Source organism: Mesoplodon mirus (genome assembly GCF_964341445.2).
Source record: "Mesoplodon mirus genome assembly, chromosome: 15".
In the NCBI taxonomy this organism is placed as follows: domain Eukaryota; kingdom Metazoa; phylum Chordata; class Mammalia; order Artiodactyla; family Ziphiidae; genus Mesoplodon; species Mesoplodon mirus.
The window spans coordinates 66,306,227-66,326,305 of NC_138991.1; the positions used below are offsets into that span (position 1 = coordinate 66,306,227).

The 20,079-nt window shown below is 46.7% G+C and overlaps 1 protein-coding gene across 2 annotated transcripts in view; it reads left to right on the forward strand.

Annotated features, from left to right (window-relative positions):
* PCSK2 (proprotein convertase subtilisin/kexin type 2) overlaps positions 1 to 20,079 on the forward strand; it is a gene marked incomplete at both ends in the record, with an annotated part of 223,952 nt that overhangs the window by 122,535 nt on the left and 81,338 nt on the right. For both annotated transcript variants that reach the window (XM_082645679.1, XM_082645680.1), the window contains 2 exons: positions 1,670 to 1,778; positions 9,210 to 9,247. In XM_082645679.1, coding sequence (XP_082501805.1) covers positions 1,670 to 1,778; positions 9,210 to 9,247 — 147 coding nt within the window. The remainder of the gene's footprint in view (positions 1 to 1,669; positions 1,779 to 9,209; positions 9,248 to 20,079) is intronic.

Below are 20,079 nucleotides of genomic sequence, written 5' to 3' on the forward strand. Positions count from 1 at the left end.
CTGAGCCTGCACGTCCGGAGCCTGTGCTCCGCAGCGGGAGAGGCCACAACAGTGAGAGGCCCGCGTACTGCAAAAAAAAAAAAAAAAGAAAGGGGCTCAGTGTCTCCAAACCAACCCAAACTGCAGGGCATATTGAAGGAAAAGGAGTGACTAATTCATAAATGTTTATAATTTATAAACCGCCCATTGTAGGAATGCATCACAATTTCCCTCTTGGGGCTTCAGAGCTTGACTATGCTTTACGCTTTGGGGCATGGAATTCTACAAATCCAATCTGCATAACTGAATGAGCTTATGTGTATTAGGATCGGCTACGTTTCTTGCAATAACAAACAATCCCCAAATCACAGTGGATTAACAGAATCAAAGCTTGTTTCTCACTCATGTTTCACATCCAGTGCTTTGTAATCCCCAGGGACCCAAGCTCCATCTCAGCTGCATCCCAACCCCTGCTTTCATGGGCATCTCAACGAGGGGAAGGGGCAAATCACACTCTGGCTCTTAAAGCTCCTGCCTGGATGTGACAAATGGTTCATGAGCTCACATTCCAATGCCCAAAACCAGTCATGTGGTTCTAGCTTCCAAGGGGATGGAGAGGTGTCATCTTCTCATGTGCCTAGAAGGGGAAGAGAGTCATTTTTATAAAGAGCACTAATGACATTCACACAATGTTTCAGCAACACCGTAACAGCCAGCTCATTACTATGGGCTTCTACCAGGACAAGCTCTGACTTCGCTATTTTTTTATGATTTATCTTTGAGAAAATCTGCACAGGACAAAAAAGCATAAAAAGAGGGTAGTGAGCATATTTGTATGGAATTTTTCTTTTTTTTTCCTTTCTTTCTTTTTTGATTTTTTAGGGGGAAGGCATTTTTATTTTTTGCATTAGAACACGTGCCAAAGTTGAGCCAACTCTCTTTAATTCAGTTCAACAAATATTTTTAAGCAAGACTTGGTGTGGTGGTACTGCAATTACAGAGATAAATAGAACATGCTCCCTCTTGTAAAGAATATTGTTATTTAGTGAGGAAATCTCATTCAAATAAGAATAATCTGGGCTTCCCTGGTGGCGCAGTGGTTGAGAGTCCGCCTGCCGATGCAGGGGACATGGGTTCGTGCCCCGGTCCGGGAAGATCCCACATGCTGCAGAGCAGCTGGGCCCGTGAGCCATGGCCGCTGAGCCTGCGCATCTGGAGCCTGTGCTCCGCAGCGGGAGAGGCCACAACAGTGAGAGGCCCGCATACCACAAAAAAAAAAAAAAAAAAAAGAATAATCTGAGACAATACGCACTAAATTCTGAAAGTGAGGGATAAATAAAGAGCTACAAGAACGAGCATTTAATTCTAAATTGGGGAGGGTTTCTTGCAATGTTGGCTCTAAGTTTAAAGATAATGATCGAGTCATAAGAGATAGGAAGATTGAAACTGTGTTTACATATTTCCGTAAAAGAGAAAACATCGATTTTGTGTATATCAAAAAAAAGGAGGGAGAAGACTAGAAGAGGTGGATGGGAAAACACCCCAAAGCAATGTTTCATGGAAGATGTTGCCCTTTACCTGGCCCTGGAATACCGGGTGTCTGAGGAGTGTGGCAAGTAAACATTTACACAGGTGCTTTACCACCTACACCAAACTAATAAGATTCTCTGCTTTGGAATTCCTGAACCAGATCAATACCGGGCAAGCTGATGGTACTCCTGGCCTTGACTTGAATGTGGCAGAAGCCTGGGAGCTGGGATACACAGGGAAAGGTGTTACCATTGGAATTATGGATGATGGTGAGTATTTCAAAGGCTGTACATCACCTGGAAGCAAGTGTGTCTTTGCACACCTTTGGAACACAAAAGATTCATTGTTTTGGAGATGCAAATTAGAGGCAGAATGGCCAGATGCTGGGCATGGTCGTCTATACTGTGTCGACATCCTCACATTTCTCCACATCAGTGGTCCTCCAGCTCGAGGATGCCTTTCACAAATATTTATCAAATTAATAAGTTAAAAAAATTTTAAATGAACTAATGAAAGTTGACCATCATTGAACTGTAATTTCTTATTGGGCCACTGCTTATACCTTACCTTAAAACGGCTTCTGGGCTTCCCTGGTGGCGCAGTGGTTGAGAATCCACCTGCCGATGCAGGGGACACAGGTTCGCGCCCCGGTCCGGGAAGATCCCACATGCTGCAGAGCGGCTGGGCCCATGAGCCATGGCCACTGAGCCTGCGCGTCCGGAGCCTGTGCTCCACAACGGGAGAGGCCACAACAGTGAGACGCCCGTGTACCGCAAAAAACAAACAAAAAACAGGCTTCTGTTTATATTTACCATCTATTTCTCTAGATCTACAGTGTCCAGTGTGGTAGCCACTAGCAGTATGTGGCTATTTACATTTAAGTTTAAATTAGTTAGAGCTAAATACAGTTAAAAATTCAATTCCTCGATCACATTCGTTTCACTTCAAGGTCTCAGTAACCACATGGGGCTAGTGGCAATTCAATTGAACTTCATTTCTATCATTCCAGAAATTTCCATTAGGCAGTGTGGCTCTAGATCCCCGCAACAGCTTTTTAGTAACAGCATTGGGGTTTGGAGAATTTTGACTTTATTGCTACTTTCAGAATGAGTCCTTGTCAAGCAAACTGATGACAATTTATTATACATGCCCCCTGCAATGTATTATTCTATCCCATATGCCTGCCCAGCAAAGATTTAGCAGAGCTTTCTTTTCTATAGTTTGTGATATGAAAACAATGGGTTCGATGAATTGCTGTTTTCCTAACTACACATGCCCTTGGCTCTGCCAAGATTCTGGAGCATCTCTGCCCTGCCGTCGTCCCGTCGGGGGTGTATTCTTGCTCTTCGTTAGCTGTCTGGGTCCTCCGTAAAAGCTCCGCTGTGCACTATTGGTCCAATTACATATAAAGTCTATACAGAGATGAAGCAATGGAGCCTTTCTCTTCTCAAGATCCTCAAAGAACACTATGTTCTCTAAAGCAAGCCTTTGAAGCAGGATTGATGGGAAAACAAGGAGAGCCAGCCGTGCTTAAAATCAGCACTGTCTCTGTGTGGGCTCATTAAATATAAACATAAAAACAATGCGCAGTGTTTTCTGAGGTGTGAGATGTTTTGAAATGGATGTAAAAGCTTTCTCCAGTGGCCAGGGCTCTCACAAGTGTGTTTGTGTGTGTGTGTGTGTGTGTTTGCACGCGTGCACCAATGTGGAGAGCTTACCTGTTTCTCCTTCCTAATGCTTTGGCTTAGAAACCACCATGAGCCCAGCTCACCCAGTAAAAAGATGCATGTAGGTTTGGGGGAAACCTGCCTGGGATACTTTGTCATCACCATGTCATCACACAGATGTGAGGGACCAGAGAAGCACCCTTAAAAGTGGCCACAGAGAGGCACGGTGCTTTCACAGAACCCCCAGCAGCCCCCAAGATGCCCGTTTCAGGATTCTTTAACTCCAGACCCCTTGACTGACCGTTCTTCGTCCCTTCTGAAGAGACCTAAGGAGAGGGCGTCACCTGCCTCTGGTCCACATTTCCTGGCCTGAGAAGCAGAGCCCGTAACAAAGTCTCAGCAGAATTTCCTATTTGACGTTATTTCTCCTGCTGATTTAGTGGCCTTTGAGATTCAAAAAGAAGTGCACCCTCTGCCCCTCAATTGTACTCCTAACTTCCCTGTTGTTTTGGTCGTCCACTGCTGCAGAACAAGCCACCCCAAAACTGAGTGGCTTAAAACAAACACCCTGTTGCTAACTCTCACAATCCTGTGGGTTGACCAGGCTCCGAGGGACAGTTTGGCTCTTGGTCTCTCTGGGGTCTCTCCTACAGTTGGGGTAAGAAGGCAGCTGGGGCCAGTGTCAGCTGGAGTCTCGACTGGGTGCTAAAATGGCTCAGCCTCCCTCCAGCTCCTCGTGGCCTCCCCAGCAAGGTGGCTGGATTTCTTTTTCTTTTCTTTTTTTTTTTTTTGTGGTACGCGGGCCTCTCACTGCTGTGGCCTCTCCCGTTGCGGAGCACAGGCTCCGGACGCGCAGGCTCAGCGGCCATGGCTCACGAGCCCAGCCGCTCCGCGGCATGTGGGATCTTCCCAGACCGGGGCACGAACCCGTGTCCCCTGCATCGGCAGGTGGACTCTCAACAAGTGCACCATCAGGGAAGACTGTGGCTGGATTTCTTACGGATGGCTCAGGGCTCCCAAGAACAGGCATCCTAAGAGACAAGAAACAGGAGCTGCCAGTCCTCTCAAAGGCTGAACCTGGGATGCGCAAGCATTGCTTTGCCCCTTCCACTGGATAAACAGTCTGAGAGCCAGATTCCAGGGGAGGAGAGATATCAACAGATCCTGCCTCCTGCTGTGGAGAGAGACAAAGGATTTGTGGCTATCTTGAAATCGGCACATGCTTGTTCAGTAGGATAACTGAAGAAAAGAAGACGACTAAGCCGTTCTCCAAACCCAGTGTTGAACAGCAAGATGAGCGCATCTGGGGCAAGAGCGGCCACAGCAAGGGCAAGTCCAGATGCACAGCCTCTCACCGTGTGGTGGAGCATCTCTGCCTAAACACCCACAGACGGGAGGCAGAGGTGATGAGCTGGGAGCATCGGGGCTGCATCTTCTCTTTCAGCTGCCTGCACACGTGGATGGTGTGGAATCGTTCCCCAGATAGTCTCTCAGCAAGACATCACCCCCAAACAAGGTCAAAGACACACACGGAAGCTGACCCTGAGACCTAAGAGCAAAATTAATGTCAAATTTTATAAGCCTGCCTTGTGTGGGAAATAATTGGTGATATGTGTGTGGAAGGTTCGATTTGTGGACAAGCACAGTTTTAATACTCGTTCACCCCTCTCTGGTTGCCCAGCTCAAAAACTCAGCCATCATGCCCTCTGCTACATCCAATGACTTGATAGATGCTCACTGCTTTCATGTAGGTGCTTTCGTTAGGTGCAACCCAATGTGACTGCCCTACCCTACATACCTCTGGGAAAGAACCTCCATGGCTAACGGTTAGGCAGAAAGAATTTCTTAAGGGTCTGCTCTGACATTCTGGGCATGTTGATGTCAGCAAGGACCCTGCTTAATGATGACGATTCATCCCTTTTGTTGTGATGGAATTGTTTGGTGTTGGGAACTTAACCTGGGAAGTAGGATGTGGCTGTAATGAGACTCGGCGATAGACAGGAGTCACCCAGTCCCAGGACGGGCGCTGGCTATCGAGGTCAAAGATGGTCAGCAAAGGCGTGAGTCAAGGCCTTTAGCTGATGGAGCCAAGGAAGTAAGACTGAAGGCCAGTGAGGCAGGATCAGAGAGAGCTTTCAAGCTGAAGTAAAAATAAAAACTAGCGTTTCGTGAGTACCATGTGCTAGGCTCCACATTTTGGAAACAGTCATAATTATTCTCTAAGGTTTGTGTTATTATTATCCACATTGTGCAGATGAAGAAATTATGGTTTAGGGAGAGAAGAAATTGCCCAAACTAATCTTCACCACCATCTTCAGTGCTTGAAACCCACCCTGTGGCTCTGCATCCCTGGTGAGACTTTGTGAAGGGGCCTCATCCTTATAAGCAAGTTTCAGGGCCAGACAGTCACCCACAGCCTTCCAGGAGATTTAGAGCTCTGTCATATGCTGAAAAGCGGTGTTTTCTCTCCTACCTTGGGCTCTGCAGGCCCCAGAAGTTCCAGCAGGGTGTCTGTCCCTGTTATTATTGCTGTGTAACAAGTGACTCCAATACTTAGCAGCTTAAAGTAACCATTTATCTTGCTCATAATATTTGTGGCACAGGAATTCAGAAAGTCTAGACAGTTCTCACTTGAGGTCTCTCATGCAGTTGAGGTCAGGTGTTGTCTGGGTGGGGGTCATCTGAAGGCTAGAGTAGGCTGGGCATCCAAGACGGCTCACTTCCACGGCCAGTGGTTGACTTTGGCTGCTGGAGCTCAGCTGAGGTTGTCAGAGCACCAGCAAGTGGGCGCCTTGCACGGCACCTGGCTGCCTCAGAGCAAACGAACGTCCAAAGGCAACAGGGGGAAGATGCCTGGCCTTTTCTCACCTAGATTTGGAAGTCACACAGTGGTGTTCCACTATATCCTATTGGTAGAAGCAGCCCAGCCCACTCAGATTGAAGAGGAGGGAATAGACCGACCTCCAATAAGAGGCTCACATTGTCACATTGTAGAAGACCATATGGATGGGAGATATTGGACCACCATCTTTGAAAAATCCAATCCATCCACTGAGGCTACTCCTCATCAACATATAAGTCATTCAGGGTGGTGCAAGGGCTAACTCTCTTGGGACAATGGAAGGAACTGGGCTTAGGACCAGAATCCAGAGATGTTATACATCTCAACTGAACTATTAGCATTATAACTAAGAATATGTACGTGGAGCTCACTAATTCCTTGAAGTCTCCAGAACTGCCAGCGACTCCTGAGAATATGGACTGTTGTAGATTAGACTTTCAAACTAATGACAGGATACTAATGGTTTATGAACAAAAATATAACCAAGTATTTGTCATTTGTGTGCATTATGATTGGCTGATGATGAGTCAGTGCCCCCTGTAGACTGTGAGGCTTAGATGGTTGTACAGCTCAGGTTCTGTGTCTAAATTGTGTTTTTCCAGGACCTACGTAGCACCTGGCTTTCATTGCTGAAAATAAACCAGTGAATGAAAATAAGAGTGAATACATTAATAATACAAGAACTGAAAAATAAACAAACTGATTAAGAAGATGTATTCGGTGACTTCCACCTTCAAAGATAATCAAATATACAAAAATATTGAAATACTATTTAATCGCCAGGTTATTATTTTCATGCTTAGCTCATTATTATTTTTTCTGAGTCATGTCTATCATCCTTAATCTATCAATAATATTTTCTTCCTCAGACCAAAGTCTGTATCTGTTCTAACTTCACATTCAGTCTTCCACTTAACCTAATTAAAGATCCTTTATTTTAATTAGGCTAAATTTATCTTATTTTCCTTCTGATTTCCTTCTGGTTTCAAATTATCTCTTTGCTTTAATATTTTCCCATCACAGAGAAGAGACTACTGACTCTTAGAAAATTCCTTTCCTAAATAATTTGCACTATCAGAACTTGAGGCCATGTTTTAAAAACTGACTCCCTGTTAAGAAAAAAAAGTATTCTCTGTATCTTTTAAACTCATCTGTATGTTATAAAATGTTTTGCCTAATAATGAGTTCAAAAAATGTAACCAATTTCCACAAACATATAGGACAATTTAATTTCAACACAGCACTCCAAAACCAAGTAGATTTTTCAAATATTTCTGTTCATCTGCACCATCCACAGAACCCTAATAATGTGGTAGATGAAGGTACTAATGAGGATGCAAGAAATGTAATTTATTAAATGTTTATTGCAAGCTAAACACTTTCAATGAACTGGCTCCAACCTCGAAAACTGCTTTGCAAGGTAGACAATATTCCCATTTCAAAGATGAGGAAGCTGAGGTTCAGAGAAGCTATATGGGCAAAGCCACACAAATATTACAGTGTCTAGCCTGGACAGAACTGATCTGTTGGTCTCGTAGCCTGTGCTTGTCCCTAACTCCACCCCACAGCCTACACTGACCATCTCTGAATCAGGATCCAGAGCAAAGGTCTGAAACTTTTATAATATTAGCCTTTAAATCTTCGGACCGCTGTCCTCCTGCAGCTTTGGGGAGGAGAGAGGAGGATGGTGGGGGGAAAGGGTCTGGCTCTAGTCTCACAAGCAGCGTGAGGACAGCAATTGCTTCTGATGTCAAAACATCAAAACATCAGCAGCACAGTGACTCCCAGTCCAGAAATTACTTGTGTAACCAGGAAAAACAAAGGAAAACTTCCTTTTAGAAATATACATTTGGGGCTTCCCTGGTGGCGCAGTGGTTGGGAGTCCGCCTGCCAATGCAGGGGACATGGGTTCGTGTCCCTCTCTGGGAGGATCCCGCATGCCGCGGAGCGGCTGGGCCCATGGGCCATGGCTGCTGAGCCTGCACATCCGGGGCCTGTGCTCCGCAACGGGAGAGGCCACAGCAGTGAGGGGCCCGCATATGGCAAAAAAAAAAAAAGAAAGAAAAAGAAATATACATTTGGATACAAGTGTTTTTTCACAGGACAAAGCTATAATGTGGCCTGGCCTTGGTGTGCATGCAGTGAAGATGCACTATGATAGGGACTTAATGACACTTCTGGCTTTCAAATATTGCAACCCAATAGAGTTACTAATGCCACTGGAATAATGGGACCACCCTGTTCTCACCCCTACCAGGTTGAGAAGAAAGCAAGCACAGAGAGGCCAAGCACCCTGCCTGAAGTCACACAGCCAGTTGGCAGCGTGGTTGTGATTAAAACTCGAGTCTTTGACTCCAAAATCTACACTCATAACCATGATGCTAGGTAGTACAGGAAGCCAGCCTGTTTCTGAGAGGGCTGGATTCTCTGATGTCACTGCTGCAATGATTATATGGCTCTGCAGACCTGGATGAGAGCTTTGCAATTTGCCCTTTGAAGTTTCACAGTGCTTTCTGAGATCCATGTGTTAATGGAACCCAGCAGTGCTCATGGACCAAAATTCTACCATTGCAACAACTCTTGGACAGCAAGACAGGCCACATCCAGGAGAAAGAGCAGGACTCCTGCTGGGAGGCTTCTGCAGAGACAAGAACCAGCTCCCACCCGGGACACCTCATGGGAAATCACTTGCCCTTTGCCTAATGGCTTTTCTCGCCGAGCCGTGTTCCTCTGGTTTCTGTGCCAGGCGATGCTCTCCTAATCCATTGCTGTCCAGGCTCTGTTAAATAATAATTGCTTTTCCTCCCCAGAACCAGTTTCATTTCAGAAGAAATGCCAGTTGATGCTTTAGAAATGTCAGGATTTCCACAGATCTCTCTTAGATCAGTTCTCTGTTGAGCCATCCGTCTTAGGGTCACTAAGCTGGCATTTATGTCAGAAATGTTATCCTGGGGCCTCAAGCTCTAACTGGTTTCCCTCCTCTGACACATCTGGTGGCCACTGGCTCTCCACGTGGGCGGGGCAGCACCCTCCCCTGGGGGTGGAAACTCGAAGCTGGGGCCCAGCGCTCACCCCCGACACACACACATCTCCTGGTGCCAGCATATAAGGAGCTCGCCTTCTCGAGCAGCTTTCCTGAGGATACGTGGCAGGTATTAACCTATTGTTCCTGTGCTTTTGTCTTTTCACAGGGATCGACTATCTCCACCCGGACCTGGCCTCAAACTATGTAAGTACAAGCTGCCCTGTGTGGGGAAACGCATGTGTCCTAAGTGTTCTGGTGCCCCTCATGGTGGGAACTCACACAGACGCACACACATGCCTGCGTGCACATAGGCCATGCACACTGGCACACGGGCACGCCTGCACATGCATGCACCCCAGACTGCCCGTCTTATAAGAGCCACAGCTCAGGCCAAAGACAGACGAGGCATGGGGCCTGGCGGCAGGCAGGGATGAGTGACTTCACCAGAAGAAAAGAAGGAAACTTGAGATCTGAAAGAACAAAGTGCCGAGAAAAAAGGTACAGGGAGAGGGAAGAGAGAGCCTTGGCAAGGTTTAAAATCAACTCCAGCTGAGGATGTTGAATGGTGGGTGGGAATGAGCCATTTGGGTTCTTGCTGGACAAAACCGATGGCAAAAGCCAAAAAGAGCAGCAACTCACATTGCACCCGTAGCTGTGTGAAATCAAGCATGCCGCCTTCTTCTTATTTTGGTGCTGATGAGCACTCCACACTGACTTTCCCCACAACTCTGAGTAGAGCATTTAGTATCCCTTGACAAATAACAAACATTAACAGGGAATCACAGTAAATGCTATTGGGCTGGAAGCCCATGCTCTGACTTTTGACCCAGCAAGTCACCTGCTGATTTCCCGATAAAATCTCCAAACCTTTTAAACATAAGCGATGGCTTTATTTTAACCCCAGGGAGTATACTATTCAAGCATTGGGGTAGTCACTTAAAATTACCCAAACTATTATTAAGTTATATTTCTCATGTAACTTCCAGAGCTAAGTATTTTATAAAATGTTATTTATTTGCTGAAAAGACTCATATTTAGGAGAACATGAATTTAAATAGAGGAAAGATGGTTAACAAGCAGAAGTGTTTGGGGATCAAAATTCCGGATCATTCTTCCTGGAAGGTGTGAGTGTCCACATCGCAAAAAGAGAAGGGAGATTTTCCATGTGTGTAGTGGACTGGGAATCGGGAAGCAAAGCACCAAGGTGCTGGGTTTCTATTTCCTGCACGGGTCTTACAAACCTGGGAGAGTATACACTGGGTGTAGTCCAACCAATGTGCCTCCAGAGAGAAATGACAGAAATCAATCCAAATCTCTACTCCCCGAGATGAGAATCCACTCTGGTAGATAAGGCAGTGAAGAACCACCTAGGAGTTGCAGATTCTGCCTCAACGACCATCTGCAGAGTCTAGGGACAGCATTCTCTCTTCCTCTCTGACCCCCTGCCCCACAGCTGGCACACGGAGCTGCCTGCCTGGATGTTCCTTTGCTTCCTTAGAGGCACTGCCCCACACAGGGCCTTGTCTGTCCCCTCCAAAGCCCTGCCTTTCCCAGCCTCCCCAGTAACTGCAGGACCTTGGAGAGTTCTCCAATGGGGAGGTTGAGAGATGCATGTGCCTCATTTTCTCCAAGGTTCTGATACCAAGAGGCCCTTCCTCATGGAGAAATGGCAGGAGCAACAACCTGGAGGGGATAAGTTTGACCTCAGGGCTGACCTGCCCACAAGGCATTTCCAGTCTCCTTCCCAGCTGAGCTGCAGCTGCGCAGGGTTCCCACCATCCCCCAGACCAGCGCCTCTTGGGGAAGCCAAATAAGGGTCTGCTCACTTTTGGAAACCAGCGTTGCTCCTCTTACAGCTTCTAAGACTTCAAGGTGGGGTGGCTGCCAGTCAGGCTGGAAGGTGGGCAGCGCACGGCCTCCCTCCTTCGAAGGCCACTTACATGGAGACTGACCTGGGCATCCCTGGCCAGCCCAGGTGTTTCCGTGACAGCTGCCCGCGACACCAGTCACCGGATTAAAAGGAGATAGTAATTCAAGTGGGAGAAAAATCCTCTGGGGCTCTGATGAACTGCAGGTACGATGCCAGTCGACAGTGTGATTCATCTGCCAGAAACTCTAATCTGAAATTGGAAAGGGAAAGATACCCATTGAGAGGTGCCAGCTCCACCCAATTCTGCAATATCAGAACATACCTGAAAACCCTGTGGGTTCTTTGAGTGTGGTTTTCTGCTTTCCTTTTTCCCCCCTTTGTTTCTTTCCAAAAAACTTTTTTCTAATTAAAAAATACCCAAGGGCTTCCCTGGTGGCGCAGTGGTTGGGAGTCCGCCTGCCGATGCAGGGGACACGGGTTCGTGCCCCAGTCCGGGAAGATCCCACGTGCCGCGGAGTGGCTGGGCCCGCTGAGCCATGGCCGCTGAGCCTGCGCGTCCGGAGCCTGTGCTCCACGACAGGAAGGCCCTCAAACCGCAAAAAAAAAAAAAAATACCCAAGAGGGAGGGGATATGTGTATACATATAGCTGATTCACTTTGCTGTACAGCAGAAACTAACACAACATTGTAAAGCAATTATACTCCAATAAAAACAAAATAAAATAAGTCACTGCTGACCAAAGTAAAATAAATAAATAAATAAATGTCCTCTATAGAAAATGTAGAAAAACATAAAACAGATTCAAAACTAGCTATATCACCATTCTTAATACTTTAACATATTTTGGACTTCATTTCTATGTATATATTTTTAATAAAATTGGGCTCTTGTTGCATATATAGTACCCCCGTTCCATGTGATATGTCATGAACATTTTTATATTATTAAATAATCTTCAAAACATGATTATAAGGGCTATATAGTATTGCCTCATGTGGTAATTTACTTAAAGTTTCCAATCCCCAATTCCTGGACAACTAGATTGCTTCCAATGGGAGTCTCACTCTTAGAGGGAGTGTGACAGACAGTGACAAGGGTGGTAGAGGTCTCCAAACCACAACATGCTTAGGAGAGTGGAAAGAACTGGAAAAAACACAACTTAAGAAGCACATTAAATATGTTTTCAAATATTTCCAGTTCTCCATGATAGATGAGACATTCAACTTGTTCAGTAATTTCTCCCATGAAAATTCCCACCAACGGGAGACCATTGCAGGAGGAGGATTTTAGTTCAGTTAAAGGAAGAACTATCTAATGATTAAGGAATAAATAAAAAGAATTAGCTCTCCCAGGAAGTAATGGGTTCTCCTTATCTGAAAATGTTTATGAGGAGAGTTGATGGCCTTTTGGCGGGGATGTTGAGGAGATGACTTAAACTAGATGACATCTAAGACTTGACCAGAAAATGTGAGCTCTGGACAAAACTGCACAATTTGACAACTTCCATCCAAAGGAAGGTCTGAGTCTTCAGCAATTATTAAGACCCTTGGAACTTTACAAACCAATTGAATCTAATTGCACATGACTTTGAAAATGTCCAATGTCTTTGGTATAGGTGAGAAAACTGAACACCGAAATAGCTCATCCTGAATTCCTCAGCAGAGAACCTGAACCAGCTAGTTTTCACTAGTCACAGTTCTCCCTCATTCTGTGAAGAGCTGAGAGTGACAACTCTGAAGCCACTAACCAGATTTATCTTCTTTATTTTTAATTAAATTTTTTATACTATAATTAACAGAATGAGCATGACAAGTGGAGTAGACCTGCCCAGGAGGGCAATGAAATCAGTGGATGGTGATAAACTCGAGAATTGTTTGAGCAAAGGATTAACACGCAGCTTCACACCTTGTTAGGTGACTTAATGGCTTGGATGTGAGAGCTAGCCCCGTGCCCTTCCAGTGGAATGCACTTTGGGGAGGTCTGTGTCTGGGTTCTCACAGAAGCAGACCGGAGACAAGGGTTTGAGGGCAACTAGTTTATTTGGGAGGAAGGTCAGAGGAAGGGAGAGCGAGATGGGGAAGGGAAGGCAGCCAGTAAGGGGTGCATTTCAAACAAGTCACTATGGTGAGTGGCTGGAATCCCACTGGGGCATCTCTGAGATGACGCAGAAGATGTGCACCAGAGTTATCCCACTGGATGGGATACCCGGGAAGCTGGGGTATTTATAGAGCAACTCCTATCAGTCATTGGTTGAGGGTTGGTCACAGGGGATGTTAACATCCCAGCTGCTCCTACCTTCCCACAGTCTTGGGAAATGCCCTAGGCAAACAGAAGTGGGTACAGGCAGCTGGAGCCCACCAAGGACGCAGAGATGACAAAAAGAGCCATAAGGCTGGGTCTAGGCAATGTCTGTCAGAGGGAGGATGCCTTGGAAATATATGAAAGATTAAAATAAACAGAAATGTGCTCCGTGAGAAGTAAAAAACCGTATCAGAGGTTCTTAGCCAAATATGACAAAAACTTCTTCATAATCAAACCAGGTGAAATGTTTCCCAAAACAGAATTATTTTCAAAGCTTGTTTATTCTGTACATTAAAAGAAAAGACTCAAGGTAGGCTGGTCGTCCAGGGTTCTTTCTATTTAAACTGAGAATTTTAATCCTCTGAAAGCTGTAAATCAATATATAAATGTAAGTCATTAGTGTTCATTTAATTCAACAAATCTACCCTGTATCAGTTGAGTGTTAGGGAGCAAAGGATAATAGTGGCCACTTTTATTGTTACTCTATTGTACTATGATTGAATTTAATCTGAGGAACCCAGTCTCACTGGTAAATTCTCACTATTCCAAATAAATACATTCACCTCTCTTCATCTCAATAGTAATAACATGAAATGAGTTTTGGCCAAGACCCTATTTTAGACCAACTTGAAACTGAGATTCCTTTACCCCATCCTCTCTGGATATTTGCTCCAGCTCAGTCAGCTGGCTGTGCATTGGGCCTGCCATGGCCGAGCCCCAGAGGAAGAGAAACCAGACCCAGGTGTTCTCCAGAGGAGCCTGAGGTCAGTAAGGACACAGGTGTGGGGCGTGGCTTGCAGGTGAGGGGTGGGCAGGCCGGGAGGTGGCCGTCTTTGTGCTGTGCGGCCCCCGTGCAGCAACGATCAGGGGCCCATGTTCACGGTACAGGTCCAAGCCTGGGGTCCTTTCAGGCCTGCCGAATAGAGGGAGACTTCTGTTCAAGAACATGCAAGTGTGGGTGAGGTGGCCGCTTTCAGAGCATGGGGGCGGCTGAAGCTGAGCATCTCCTCCTCTGCTCCAAAAGCAGGAGCCTTTGAGATGCTTTGCTGCTGGAGCTAAGGAGGTGAAGAGGTGGCTAGTGGTTCTGTAAAATCCAGAGAGAGCCTTCCCACTGGGGTGAGGGTTTTCTCAGCGGCAAGTAGCTTACTTTGGAGGAGACCCCAGCAAGCACGAGCCGGCTCTCCTGGCCTGCCCGCCATACACGCAGAGTAGGGTCAGGCAGGGTGGCCGTGCTGACCCTTGGAAAGCGGTGAAACCTGAAACTCAGTGAAACCTGAGTGTGACTCCCGGCTGCCTGAGTCTAAGATGTGCAACCTTAGACTCACCTATTAAACCTCTTTGAACTTTAATCTCCTCGTTTGTGAAATGGGCCAAAAGAGTATCAGGTGTGTTGTGGGGTATCACTGAGATACCGTGTGTACAGCACCTGGCAGATAATAGATGCTCCATAAAAATCCATTTCCTTCTCAAAAGAGTTGAGATGACACAAAGGCAGCCTGTCCCGATGGAGAAGCAGGGACCCACCTCCAGAAAGCAGTGCAATTGCTCGGGGCACACCCAGCGAGCTCAGCGTTATCAAAAGAGAAAAAAGGGCACCTCCAGACTAAGTGTAAGATTGTGAGACTAGGAAAAGCAGAGGGCAAAGGTGGAGGTTACCAAAGTCAATCTCAAAGATCTATTTGAAAAATAAAAGGTTGATCTGAAAAGAGCAGCCAAGCAAACAGAAGGAACAGGGAGAGAGAACTAATTGCCTGCAGCCAGGATAGAAGGAAGGAGGAGGCCCAGAGAGAGAATTTCCGATCTGTTTTTCTCTGTCACAGACCTTTGAACTAAAAGGATATTCACGGGGCTTCCCTGTTGGCTCAGTGGTTGAGAGTCCACCTGTCGATGCAGGGGACATGAGTTCGTGTCCCGGTCCGGGAAGATCCCACATGCCACGGAGTGGCTGGGCCCGTGAGCCATGGCCGCTGAGCCTGCGCGTCTGGAGCCTGTGCTCCGCAACGGGAGAGGCCACAGCAGTGAGAGGCCCGCGTACCGCAAAAAAAAAAAAAAAAAAAGAAAAGAAAAAGGATATTCACGGATATTCATCCCCTAGGTGCGTGAGGAATTGTACAACAGTAATTTTTCCAAATGAGGTTTTCTCCAGGCCAGAGAAACGAACTCTCCTGACGCCTAAGTGGTCACAGTGTGGAGCCCAGGCTTCTGCCCTGACGCAGAGAGTCCTGGCCCTTCTCACACTCGGGCCTCCACCTTTTAGCTTGGAAACTGTGGGTCACCCTCTGAGCAGCTCCAAGATCCTGTGCTGAGAATCTGTGCAGGTTCACGTGCTCTTCCTGAAGTTTTTCCACAAATTCTTGAATGCAGCAAATGTGGAAGATTGCCTGGACTCCACTCCCCAGCCTTCTCTCAGCTTCTGCTATGGGGCTCCACAGAACCTCCCTCTAAAGGGTGAAGTGTATTTCCCAGCCCTTGACTTTGGGCTGGGCCTTGTGACTTTTCTAAAGCAATAGAATAATACAGAAGTGTCAGTGGGCCAGGTCAGAGGCCGTAAACGGCCTTGTGGGTCCTGCATGCCTTCCTAGGCTTCTACCATCACCATTAGAAGAGCAAGCCTGGGCTGGCCTGCAGGGATCCGGGGGAACGATGACAGGCTTATGGAAAAGTGCTCCCCCAGGGCTTCCCTGGTGGCACAGTGGTTGAGAATCTGCCTGCTAATGCAGGGGACACGGGTTCGAGCCCTGGTCTGGGAGGATCCCACATGCCGCGGAGCAACTAGCCCCGTGAGCCACAACTACTGAGCCTGCGCGCGTCTGGAGCCTGTGCCCCGCAACAAGAGAGGCCGCAATAGTGAGAGGCCCACGCACCGCGATGAAGCGTGGCCCCCGCTTGCCACAACTAGAGAAAGCCCTCGCGCAGAAACGAAGACCCAACACAGCAAAAATAAATAAATTAATTAATAAACTTCTACCCCCAACATCTTAAAAAAAAAAAAAGTGCCCCCCCAGCTGCCAGAGCCTAGAGCGCCGCCACCCGCATCCACCTACAGAACAGCAGGAAGAAGCTGAGCAGTCTAGCCGAGCCCCCCCCAAATCAGCTGAACCCCAGGCAACCCCCAGTAGCAAGCAGGCACCGCCAAGATCCGCAGAGCTGCCCACCTGAGCCTAGCCTAGGTTACCTCACTCCCGGCTGAACTGCAGACTCACGAGTGATACACATGCTTGCTGTTACATGGCGCTGACACATCATGATGGTTTGGATGTGGCAACTGTTACAGTCACCCACACTGGACCCTCTTCTGGGTCCTCTCACGGTAATTGAGGCCCATCCCAGCCTAAGGAGAATATAGATTTCTCTGGCCGCACCCCAGACCTACTGAAACAAAACCTCTAGGAATAGAGGTCATCACGTGTATTTCTCTGACAACATTCCCAGATTCTGATGATTAACTTCATCATTCATTTCTGCACTTGTTCATTCAGTCATTCATTTATTCATTCCACAATGCTATTCCCCTAAAATGTGTGACTCTATCACAACTAGATCACAAGCTCTGTGTAGGGAAGTGAGTAACTTTTTTTTTTTTAAGAGTAAAGTTAAAATTTATGGTAATTTTTTTTCTATATACAAAGAATTACAGTACATGTTTATGGGGACTCCTAGAGCAGGGCTCCCCTCTTTTTCACTAAGAGTTCCACTTACCGCAGAAAATCTATCAGGGTGAAGGGGGGCAAAAAAAGTGATGGGTCTCAGCTGACACCCCCTCTGCCCCTTTCTTAAAAATGTAAAGACAGATCTCTATTGTCAGCTTGTTTTTTTGCCAAGACTTAGAAAGCTGCTCTTCCATCAGTTCCTGTGCGCTGCACTCGCCCATCTTCAACAGTGAGTAACTTTTACATTTTGTGTTCTCCTTAGCGTTTAGCACAGTGCCGAGCAGGCATTTAATAAATATTTGTTAAATTGCATTGCATATTAATTAATCATTCATACTTTGCAAATGAAATCAGGAGCTAAATCACATGATGGGCCTCTATCCGTGGTGATGGGAAATGCTGGCATACAGAGCTTCCTCTGACTCCCAGCTGTCACCCGTCTCCAGGTGGATGCCACCACCCCATTCCCCATAATGCGTGCTGCCAGTGAGGGGATAGAAGATCCCAGAACTAACTGAGGTCCCCATGGCTGAAGGCCTGAAGAGAATGTGATTCTCATTGTGGATAAACCACCTACAGATAACCAAGAGCTCTTTCTTTTCTGTAATGTCTAGAACTCCTCAGGTTGGGGGAAATACAATTAAGTTCCCAGATGGGAAAAGATGAATTATGCTCTTTGGTTCAGTTCAAAATTTGGAACATCATTTATGCTCCAGGGCTGTTATTTCACCAACAGAAGTTCTTGGAAAAGAAAAAAGCCTACCCCTAAGGACCCACACTTTTCCATTCTTTTGATGGGTTCCTGACTGGTGACTGGCTTTGAAGAGGGGCCTTTGAGCTCCATGTGGCAGACGGCCGCCATGATGAAAGGGTGGCTGCTGGACATGGGCCAGGCCTCAGCCCTGAGTGACTCAGATGCTATGAAGTATTGATTGCATGCATCACTTCAGGCTTTTAGGCTGATTAATATTTAAATAAGTACATTAATATTGCATATGAAATTGAGGTTTAAACAACCTTTGTGTCTTGTTGAAAGGAGCTGGCATTTTTTGATGTACTCATTAATGCTGGCCAGATCACAGTGAGCACTTGATCACCAGGAGGCTAGACTGAACATTGGGGATAAGAAAGTTTTTTCAATCATTTGGACAGACCATCAGTCAAATGGCTATGATCTGTCTCAACCCATGTACTAGAGGAATCTGTCCATTTTTATAGGAATGTACTTTGACATAGAAACAGGAGAAAATAGAATCTTGATGAATTGAAAAGAAGCTACTTATTTGGACCTAGACTTACAACTGCAGATGAAAGCAAAGAGGAAAAAAACCTTGTTAATAGATTTTTCCACATCGCTCAGTTGACTAGTTTTCTTCCATTGAACCTAGTCAAAAGTTAAGAGAACTGTATTGAGTTTCTACTGTGTTCAAGATATTGTGCTAGGGGCCCAGACTATAAAGTGTGAAAAATCTGGTCCCTGTCCTTGGGAAGCTCAGAGTTCAGTGGGGGAGGCACACAAGTAAGTATGACATGATGTCATTACATCATGACATGCCCAGTCCTGTCCTGGAAGGAAAAACACCGCCCACTATGGGAAAACAGCAACAAGATCAAGCAAGTTGGCCCTAAATGTTAGAGGTGGGAAGATACTTAAATGCATTTAAAGAATGTTTTCTTGGGTCGATACAGCATAGGAACTCATCTAGAAGCTTGATCTATATGATACTGAACAAAGGGTCATTGGATTATAATTGGTTTTTCATCTGGAGCTTTGTTTCTACCGACAAGCCTAGACTAAAAGTAACCCATTAAAATTATTTTCTTATCCCCAAATTCCCTAAAGGTCAGTGACAGAGTCTCTTCAACTAAATGTAAGTGTCTTAAAGACTAAGATAATGTCTTCCAATTCTTTTGTTCATGAGAAACTCAACCAAAGGCTTCATTCCCCAAGGAGATCATTAATAGAAATTCTTCTATAAATGAATGACTGAATTGTGGATGGATGCATGCATGCATGCATGCATGAATGGATGGATGGGGGGATGGATGGATGGAAGGGGGGATGGATGGATGGATGGGAAGATGGATGGCAAGGGGGGTGGATGGATGGTGGGATAAATGTATGGCTAGATGGGGGATGGATGGATGGATAGTTGGATAGATGAGTGGATGGGGGATGGATGGATAGATGGATGGATGGGAGGATGGATGGATGGATGGGGGATAAATGGATGGATAGAAGTGGGGATGGATGGATGGGGGATAGACCGATGGATGGATGGATGGATGGGTAGGGGATGGATGGATGGATGGACAGTGGATGGATAGATGGGGGGATAGATGCTAATGAAACTATTAGGATTTGAGAGGTGCTTATGTCCAGTCCCTCACTCAATACACAGGTGGAAACGGAGGCTCAGGACAAATGTGAATGGCTGGAGGCCACACAGCAGGTTAGAGCAGAGCTTGTCCTGGACTTGGGTCTCCAGCATCTCCTGATCCTGAAGCATGGCTGCACCCACTCACAGTTCACACCACAGGGCGAAGGCACACATCAGGCCAAACCTGGCCCTGGCAGGGAAGCACCTGTGGGTCCCTCTGCAGGAGCTTCAAGTCCCTCGGCCCCTCTCAGCACAACCTTCCCCTGCCAAGTCCTCTCAACCCACCCTCTGCCACTACTACCCCGCATTCAGCCACCAAAGAGAGCCCTTGGGAGCAGCAGCATCTGCCTCTCCAACCCCTTGAACCGGATTTCCGTGCCCACTCTGGCACTGGTCTGGTTTTGCCTCCAGCCCCCAGCACCTGTTGCTCTTTTGGAGGGTTGCCCTAGGGCTCCTGGAAACTGCTCTGCCCCACACGCATGGAGACCTGATGAGACTGGGAATGTCCACCCGTTAACCCTTGGCTGGCTGTGGGAGCATGAAAGCCTTGTCTCAGGCTGGGAAACTTCTGGCCTGTAACCAGCCCTCCAGGGCCCCCTGCCGGACTCACCTGAAATCACACCCTGGCTTGGCTTCCTCCCTGTTCCGGGCTGCCTCCCTGGTTCCTTCACTGATTTCCCCTGGGAGCACACCTTTAATAAATCACTTGCCCACAAGTCTTCATCTCAGAGTCTGCACTGGGAATCCTGACCTCCTTACATTTGAGCAGTCTGGAGCTTCAGGCAAAACAGAATTTTCCATCCTGCGTGGCCAAGGCAGAGAGAATCTCTGAC